This window comes from Pollicipes pollicipes, unplaced genomic scaffold (genome assembly GCF_011947565.3).
Source record: "Pollicipes pollicipes isolate AB1234 unplaced genomic scaffold, Ppol_2.1 Scaffold_3447;HRSCAF=4054_pilon_pilon_pilon, whole genome shotgun sequence".
Taxonomy (NCBI): domain Eukaryota; kingdom Metazoa; phylum Arthropoda; class Thecostraca; order Pollicipedomorpha; family Pollicipedidae; genus Pollicipes; species Pollicipes pollicipes.
This window is the reverse complement of record NW_023596297.1, coordinates 37,079,064-37,088,200: the sequence shown is the minus strand read 5'-3', so window position 1 is coordinate 37,088,200 and position 9,137 is coordinate 37,079,064. Positions and strand designations below refer to the sequence as shown.

The 9,137-nt window shown below is 58.8% G+C and overlaps 1 protein-coding gene across 1 annotated transcript in view; it reads left to right on the top strand.

Annotated features, from left to right (window-relative positions):
- The window catches only part of LOC119092511 (WD repeat-containing protein 19-like), a 9,780-nt gene extending 1,753 nt beyond the window's left edge, over nucleotides 1-8,027 (top strand). The window contains 11 exon segments of the mRNA XM_037215472.1: nucleotides 466-616; nucleotides 1,009-1,155; nucleotides 2,501-2,590; nucleotides 2,592-2,668; nucleotides 3,026-3,156; nucleotides 3,611-3,714; nucleotides 4,126-4,157; nucleotides 4,220-4,384; nucleotides 5,158-5,354; nucleotides 5,891-6,242; nucleotides 7,744-8,027. Coding sequence (XP_037071367.1) covers nucleotides 466-616; nucleotides 1,009-1,155; nucleotides 2,501-2,590; nucleotides 2,592-2,668; nucleotides 3,026-3,156; nucleotides 3,611-3,714; nucleotides 4,126-4,157; nucleotides 4,220-4,384; nucleotides 5,158-5,354; nucleotides 5,891-6,242; nucleotides 7,744-7,858 — 1,561 coding nt within the window. The 3' untranslated portion in view covers nucleotides 7,859-8,027.
- Nucleotides 8,028-9,137: the final 1,110 nt, after the last annotated feature.

Here is a 9,137-nt window from a genome sequence, read left to right as displayed (position 1 = left end):
ATTCATGCCATAGTGGAATCTAGGATGTGTATCTTTCAAACTAAGTCTGGTGCGGCTGCACCTTATTCAGTGAGACAAGTCACGTGCGGTGAGACGCTTGCCGTTGAATCTTTTCCGTAAGTTTTCCTTGCTAGTTTTTTAGGGGACAGTTCCGCCAATTTGTCTTGAAATGAAATGATAATCACTAGCAGCTCCTGCAGTCAAGAATACAGGAGCACCCGCTTGTGCACAGACATCTATTTTTACCTTATGTGATCTGACCGGGCGGCTTGGCGTGGACATTTGGGCATGTTCGAGCTAAGCGTACGTTGCTGGGCTGCATGCCTGGGAGTGCAGTGACTTCGTCACCCACGCCGGCGCGGTGCCGTGCTGTTCTCCAGTCGCACGGTGCGGCCACACACGTCTGCTCCCCCCGGGGACTTGGCTCGGGTTTAACACGCGCTCAGTTGGGGCGGTACCGTGCAGCTGCTCCACTGATGTTCGGCTCTTTGATTTGGGCCTGTTCCCCAGATGTTCTATCCGCTGCGGAGACATTCGGAAAGGCGTGCAACTGGCTACTAATTCGCCCAGCAAACTCCTGAAGAAAGAATGTGCCGAAATACTGGAAGGCATGAAGGTTGGTGTTAACAACTCCCTTCCCCGCCAGTATGCCCAACTCACCCATCGTGAGAGGATCCTCATCTGGTTAAAGGCTAGGAAGAAATGGCGAGGAGGCGCCCTTGGACGTAGATATTAATAATGACATTTAACTTAAGGTAAATGCACCATCCTGTGATCATCCAAAACATTGTGTTCGTACTGGCTGCTTGGCATCGATAACAATCTGAATATAATATTCATAATATTTGGCTGCTCGGTTGATGCTGGACTACGTTTCCGGTGTTGTGATGCTCACCAACAAGGGCGGGCGGACTCCCAACAGCCAACCCAATGACTTCCTGTCTAAGTCACTATGTGGTGCGTGAGCGCTGGTCTTTCGAAAACGGCCCGCCCGGCTCTGACCCGCAGCAATACAACGAGGCGGCCGTGCTGTTCGAGAAGGGCGCGCTGTACGACCGGGCGGCGCAGATGTACATCAAGCTAAAGAACTGGAACAAGGTGGCCGAGCTGCTGCCACAAGTTCAGAGTCTCAAGATACACTCACAGTATGCCAAGGTAGGGTCCCAACGGCTCGGCTTCGTACGAGCAATATAAATGGCTTTCAGTTCGCCGAGGTGTGCACTAGCGTGCAAAGCGACCTAATAAAATGGCCAGAGAATGATAACGTGTCGCGACGCTGACACACAGCTCTGGCACTAAGTTAACAACCCACACCCTTGCTGTATAAGTCAAGCAGGATCTATTGTGGGAAGGTAAATTGATTCGAGACTGACAAAGGCATTGCTTAGGACAGTTTGCAACGTCTTTTGCGGGGAAGGGGACAATCGGAATGCTGTCACACTCGAACCGCCAGCCGCGCATCCATAATTCAAATTTCTACCACCGGGCTACTAGGCCCTGCGCGGAGAAGCGAGTTGGTATGACTGTCCAGTTTGTTTTACTGAGAAGTCCAACGTTTGTCTATTTTGCTATAAATCAGTTTGCCGTGCCGTGTACCACATACTGGTTTCAGTCTCCCTTAGGTGGGTGGCGAGGGAGCCAGGGGGCATTAACACGCCGGTGCGTGGGAATCGGCGCTGACCGTGCGTCGCGCGGACCGTGCGTCCGCAGCGTCGTGCGGCTCGGCGCACGCGCGTCCCTCGTCACGTGAGACGGCAGCACGCTGCAGGCGTCGCCGGGATTTTCCGGGCAGAGGAGCAAGCCGGAACGGTTTCACCAACATATCCCCATTGTCTTGGGTATTGCGTAAATGCTTGAGTTTTGCGGGTCTTATTTTTTAGGATGAAGAGTGGGAGGGAGGGTGGGGGGGGGGGGGGGCTGTCCGGCTGCCCCCGTTGCGACACCTCAGCCTGTGCGACTGAGCCTGAACATTACGCTACATCTGACTAACGTGCTCTGCATCCCTCTGGCCTAACGTAAGGCTGCTGGTGCTCCCAGTGTCACCCGGGCATGTAGACACATGACTGTCCAGTTTTCGCCACATTGGACCATGCAGCAGGTATGTATGGTCCACTGCGGTGACCTGGCAGCGGTTCACTGCGCGAGCTCCGTGCATTCGTCTGGGAGCGTGTGTTTGAGGGCGAGGGGGTCTACGGTATCTTACCACTTGCTGTTTTTCTACCTAGTCCCATAGCTCTGCAATGGTCTCCAAGACCGAAAGAACTATGGCGGAGCCAAAGCCATGCCAAACTAACTTCCACGATATTTACAAAACACCACATCAGAGCCCAGCAGGACGAACGGCCGAGGCCAGCGACTACCGATTGCACCTTTCGCCAGTCCTGTGCGGACATGGCATCCACCCCTGAGAGGACGTGACATGACGTGACATGACGTGACGTGACGTGGCGTGACGTGACGTGACCGTGACGTGACGTGACGGCGGTCGGCCGGCCGGCAGGCGCGCGAGGCCGAGGGCAAGTACAAGGAGGCGCTGGCCGCCTACGAGACGGCGCGCGAATACGACAGCATGGTGCGCATCCTGCTGGACCCACCTCAACAACCCGCAGCAGGCCGTCGCCGTCGTGCAGGAGTCCAAGAGCGTGGAGGGCGCCCGTCTGGTGGCCAAGTGAGTGTGGTGGCCGCGCCCGCCGCCGGCGTCGCCCCCCCCCCCCCCCCACACACACACACAGTGTGCTCTGCCGCTTCTGAGCGGACTATGTGGTCGTGAGAGAATCATTTGTATCCGCATGTAGCCTGCCGGGCGCTGAGTGTAATCTCTCAGACCGTTGATGACTACCACGCTGCACACGCTCATACTTAATGCGCTCCGTGCAGGTCTTTGTACGCTAAGGTCTCCATGTTTTATTTTTACCCAAACGTTTTTGGGCCGATGCTTTTCTTGAAGATCCTCATTCGTTGTGTGGTCGATTCTAATAGTTCTTGTCGTTTTCACTTAACTCGTGTTTTTGCTCGCGGTAATCAGATTCTTCATGAAGATGGGCGACTTTGCTTCGGCCATTCAGTTTTTGGTTATGTCCAAGTGCATCGAGGAGGCGTTTAACCTGGCTCAGAAGCACGGCAAAATGGACACCTTCGCCGACATCATCGGAAATGGTCAGCAGTGTACCTCCCTCAGGGCTTCTGTATTGTTCATAATATTTCTTAGCTCCGTCCATGCGATCGACAGCGGGATAGTACTTGTAACACGCCAGCTATACGGCAGCCTTTTTATTCCCAGTATTTGGGCCCGGTTTCTCTTATTACGTGCTTACCTCAACAGATGTTTGTTAGCACGGCACAGTCGCGTTTACCTAAAATTTTCGGTTCATATCGGTGCTACGGTGTTATGGTGTTATCGGTGTTATATCTTACAAAAGCGAAGTTCCGCAAGCGAATGCCAATTATCAGAAAGGTTGTGTCGTCGTGAGAACCTGAGCGATGTTGGTACCGCCGATGGGTACCGACTGCGATTCAGCCGGGTGATGTGGTGCATGAGACGATCCGTCGCACCCTCCGGAGATGCCTGCCGGGCCGCTGGGCTAACTGTATGCCTATGGCTCGGCTGCAGACGGCCGTCCAGAGGACTACCGCAGCATGGCGCTGCACTACGAGAATTCCATGAACTACTTCCTGGCTGGCAAGTTCCATCACATGTCCGGAGACTCGACCAAGGTACGGCCGCCGCAGGGCGTGCGCCGTCGGTGCGCTCTGGAGCCGCAGCCGTCCGTCACGGCGTCAGCGTGCTCTGAAGCCGCAGCCGTCCGTCACGGCGTCAGCGTGCTCTGGAGCCGCAGCCGTCCGTCACGGCGTCAGCGTGCTCTGAAGCCGCAGCCGTCCGTCACGGCGTCAGCGTGTTCTGGAGCCGCAGCCGTCCGTCACGGCGTCGGTGCGCTCTGGAGCCGCAGCCGTCCGTCACGGCTGTGGTGCAGCGCGCCGCCGCCTCGCCGCTGGGGCTGGTGCGCCACGTGCGCCGGTGCGGCCGCGGCACTCACCCGTCGCCATCTCTCGCCGTGAGCGGCCGTCTCCTGCCGACGCCGACTGTCGACCGCCTTAACGCCGCTCTTCTTTCTCCTCTCTCGACAGGCGATCAAGCTGCTGCTGAAGGGCGGCCCAGGGCGCCCAGGAGGCCGACGCCATCATGTTGGCCATCGACGTGGTGGGCGAGGCCAACTCGGAGGGTTTTGGCCAAGCAGGTGATTGACTTCCTGCTGGGCGAGCAGGACGGCGTGCCCAAGGACCCCAAGTACCTGTTCCGGCTGTACATGGCGCGCAAGATGTACCGCGAGTCGGCCAAGACGGCCGTCATCATCGCCAAGGAGGAGCAGAAGGTTGGCTCGTACCGGTGAGCTGTGGCGGGGTATGTCTCCAGAGGGTCGACTCTCGTACCGGTGACGTGGGACGGGGCATGTCTCCAGAGGGTCGGCTCGTGCCGGTGAGGTGTGGCGGGTTATGTCTCAAGAGGGTCGACTTGCACTGGCGAGGTGGAGTGGGGGTATGTCTCAAGAGGGTCGACTCGCACTGGTGGGGTGGAGTGGGGGTATGCGTCCAGAGGGTCGGCTCGTACCGGTAAATTGGGGGCGGAGTATGTGTCCAGAGGGTCGGCTCGTACCGGTGAGATGGAGTGGGGTATGTCTCCAGAGGGTCGGCTCGTACCGGTGAGGTGTGGCGGGGTCTGTTTCCAGAGGGTCGACTCGCACCGGTGAGTTGGGGCGGGGCATGTTTCCAGAGGGTCGACCCGCACTGGGTGAGGTGGAGTGGGGTATGTCTCCAGAGGGTCGACCCGCACTGGTGAGGTAGAGCGGGGTATGTATCTGGACGGAACGGTGAGGATGTCGAGGAACTCTCTGCCCGAACACTGCAGTGGAGTCTGATGCACGCCCAGAGGAAGAGTCCTGCTTCCGGGGATTCTGCCAGACCGTTGATGGAATGCAGCTGGTGCTGGACTGTAAGTGCTTTTCAAGTGCGCTCTTTTTCGATGTTTGACTAATGTATGCTAATTTGTTTTGTGGCTGTAGCTTCTGTGAATCATTATTTCGCTTCCTTTCCACGCGACCTGTGGATGTGCCATTTGTATTGAGTGCCATGTGTTTCTTGCTATACGATATGTTCTTGCAGAAACGCCCACGACATGCTGCTAGGCATGTACCAGGAGCTTCGGAAGCACAAGATACGCGTGCCGAACGAGCTGGCGTCCAACATGATGATGCTGCACTCGTACATCCTGGCGCGGATCCACGTCAAGCGGAACGAGCACCTGATGGCGGCGCGCCTGCTTATCAGGGTCGCCAACAACATCTCCAAGTTCCCAGCCCGTGCGTCTTCTTGACGGCCGGCACACCGCTGGCCTCCCGGGAGGGCATCGCCCGACGTTTGCAGCGGGAGGGGTGGGGGTGGGGTGGGTGGGTGGGGGGTGGGGTGGGGTGGGGGTGGGTTGGGGTGGGGTGGGGTGGAGTGTGGGTGGGGTGGGGTGGGGGTGGGGTGGGACCCGGTGTAGACCGAATCTTCGGCCGGTATCGCCACCGCAGGGAGGGAGGGGGGGGGGGGGTGGACCCTGTGTGGACCGAATCGTCGGCCGGTGTCGCCACCGCAGGTCTTCCGAGGGGGATACTGCATGTGCCGTGTTTTGGCAGCCGGCGTGCGGTATGGCTCACAGAGTCCAGGGGCCTAAGATTCGCTTAAGCTGACATTTCATTTGCCGTGGGCGTGGGCGACGGAGCGTGATTTCTGCTGGCCACCATTCTCCTCGATTTGGTGCGTCGCTGGCCGCGAGCCGCTGTCGAGTGTGTACTGCGCGCGGGCGGCGGCGGCGCGGCGACCCGCTGACCGATGTCCTTGCGTTGGCCGGCAGACACCGTGCCCATCCTGACTTCGACGGTGATCGAGTGCCAGCGCTCCGGTCTCAAGAAATCGTCGTTCCAGTTCGCCGCCACTCTAATGAAGCCCGAGTACCGGGACCAGGTGGATGCCAAATACCGCAAGAAGATCGAGGCGGTGGTGCGCAAGCCGGCCAAAACGGAGGAGGAGGAGTTCCCGGCCGCCTGTCCGTTCTGCGATAACATGATCGCGGAGACCGAGCTCAACTGCGACAAGTGCAAGCACACGCTGCCCTACTGCATCGCCTCCGGCCGTCACGTAGTCAAAGACGACCTCACAGAGTGTCCGTTCTGCAACTTCCCGGCCATCCGCTCGGAGCTGGCCAAGTGAGTACCGCGACTGGCGGGGAGAGGAGGGAGGGGGGGGGGGGGGGGAGGGTGCTTGGACAGATACGGCCAGTGTCTCGGCCGCGCAAACATCATTGGACGCATTGGACGGAGGTACCTTCACAGACACGTCTTGCTTGTTGACCCATGGAATTCTCGAGGCTGTCCGTGACCACGCTGGTCACGATAAGCCTGGTGTGTGACGCGTGATGAGTGCCTGCATGATGTATTCCTGTTTTGATTGAACAATGTCTGTTCCCCTCTTCCGTGTGCCTTCTCCATGCTTCGGTGTGGCCGGCGCAGCCGCTCGTCATCGGCTTCAATCCTGTCCCGTCACCGACCCGGGCGCTATGTCCGCGGATTTGGCGCGAGTATGACGCCATCCGCGCTCATGACTGCCCTGTCCCTGTCCCGGCCCGCCCGGCTGATGGGAGGGGGGGGGGGCGCCCTGACCGTGCCACCACCCACCACTCTCCTGTCCCGGTCCGCCCTGCTGACGGGGGTCCTCCCGGCTGCTGAGTGTCCTACTCTGACCGTGTCACCACCCACCACTGTCCTGTCCCGGTCCTCTAGGTTGACGGGGGTCCTCCGGGCCGCTGACGGCCCTACCCTGACCGTGTCATCACCCACCACTGTCCTGTCCCGGTCCTCTAGGTTGACGGGGGTCCTCCGGGCCGCTGACGGCCCTACCCTGACCGTGTCATCACCCACCACTGTCCTGTCCCGGTCCTCTAGGTTGACGGGGGTCCTCCGGGCTGCTGACGGTCCTACCCTGACCGTGTCATCACCCACCACTGTCCTGTCCCGGTCCGCCCGACTGACTTGGGTCCCCCGGGCTGCTGAGGGTCCTACCCTGGCCGTGTCATCACCCACCACTGTCCTGTCCCGGTCCTCTAGTTGACGGGGGTCCTCCGGGCTGCTGACGGTCCTACCCTGGACCGTGTCATCACCCACCCACTGTCCTGTCCCGCGTCCTCTAGGTTGACGGGGGTCCTCCGGGCCGCTGACGGCCCTACCCTGGCCGTGTCACCACCCACCACTGTCCTGTCCCGGTCCGCCCGACTGACTTGGGTCCTCCGGGTTGCTGAGGGTCCTACCCTGGCCGTGTCATCACCCACCACTGTCCTGTCCCGGTCCGCCCGAACTGCCTTGGGTCCCCCGGGCTGCTGAGGGTCCTACCCTGGCCGTTGTCACCACCCACCACTGTCCTGTCCCGGTCCTCTAGGTTGACTTGGGTCCCCCGGGCTGCTGAGGGTCCTACCCTGGCCGTGTCACCACCCACCACTGTCCTGTCCCGGTCCTCTAGGTTGACTTGGGTCCACCGGGCTGCTGAGGGGTCTACCCTGGCCGTGTCACCACCCAGCACCGTCCCTGTCCCGGTCCGCCCGACTGACTTGGGTCCTCCGGGCCGCTGACGGCCCTACCCTGGCCGTGTCACCACCCAGCACCGTCCCTGTCCCGGTCGGCCCGACCTGAGCTGACGGGAGCCGCTCTGTGGCAGGTTCGTCGAGTCGGACGACCCGTGCCCGATGTGCAACAAGGGTCCGATCGGCGCCGGCGAGCTGCGCATCTTCCCGGACGCGGCCGTGTTCCTGCCGCTGATGGGCGAGGAGTGAGCCGCCGGCCAGCACCCAGGCGCCTGGTCGGGCCGTGGCCGCCGCCGAAACGGCAGTGGTGCGGCAGCGGTCACCGCACGAGGCCGCGCCCGTCTACCGCCGAGTCACGCCATTGCTGCCCGTGTTATCTGTTGCGTTATGTTCACGTAATTTGCATTGCAATACACCACTGCTGCACTCGTGGCGTTGCCTGGTGCTATTTGATGCGATGCCGTGGATTGATTCCAATTAGAGATGCGTTGATTGCAGGCATCGACGCAGTACAATAGCAATGCACCATCATAGAATAGAGCAATACGAAAGTAATATGTCATCATGCAACCAATCAACAACATCAATCCATGGTACATGGTCCCATACAAGCCTCAGTCGAGTGAATTCCTGTAAATGTGAACAAGAATCTTTTGAGGTCCTGATTTTTTTGACCACTGTGTATTCTGAGTACTTTGCGGAACAATAGTGCGCATCAGTTTACCGTGAGTCACTGGTAGAACGACCTGATTTGGTAAACAGTGGTCATATTGCAAAACTCCACTTTTCAATTTCAAGCTGTCTTCACTGTCGCTTGTGAACACGAACACAGTTCAGCGTTTGTAATCCAACCCAGTGTCACTTACCATAGGCCTTCTGGTTGGACCAGTAGCTATTTTATTGCAGAAAACCTGTTTGTTACCCCTATCCAGGTCAGCTACGGACGCTGAAAACGAAGGTACAGGGGACTTAGGCCTCGCAAACGCACGTGCGATTAATCTTGGCATTGTCGCGATGTCTTGCAGCTGACTGTGGGTAAAGAATACTGACAGCTTTTCCTCTGACTTCTGTCCAACACGCGGATGCTGTAAAACTCGCGCCGGTTTTGAAAGCTGTTTCGTGCCGGGCACAAATCGATGTTTGGCAGCGCTTCTGAGGAGTGGTCGGGCTTTCGCCCCGATACACTGTTGGGTGACGTCTGAGAAGGGATCGACGGAATCGATAATCTAATAACGATAGTCCCCGAGATGAAGTGGCCTGGGGGTTGGCCTGGGCGACGCAGATCAGGCAAGCTGGCTCAGCACGTGCTCTCTCTCTCTCTCTCTCCTCTCTCTCTCTCTCTCTCTCTCTCTCTCTCTCCTCTCTCTCTCTCTCTCTCTCTCTCTCTCTCTCTCTCTCTCTTCTCTCTCTCTCTTCTCTCTCTCTCTCTCTCTCTCTCCCTCTCTCGCTCAGGCGCACGCGCACACGCACGCACACGCACACACACACACCACACACACACACACACACCACACACACACACACACAC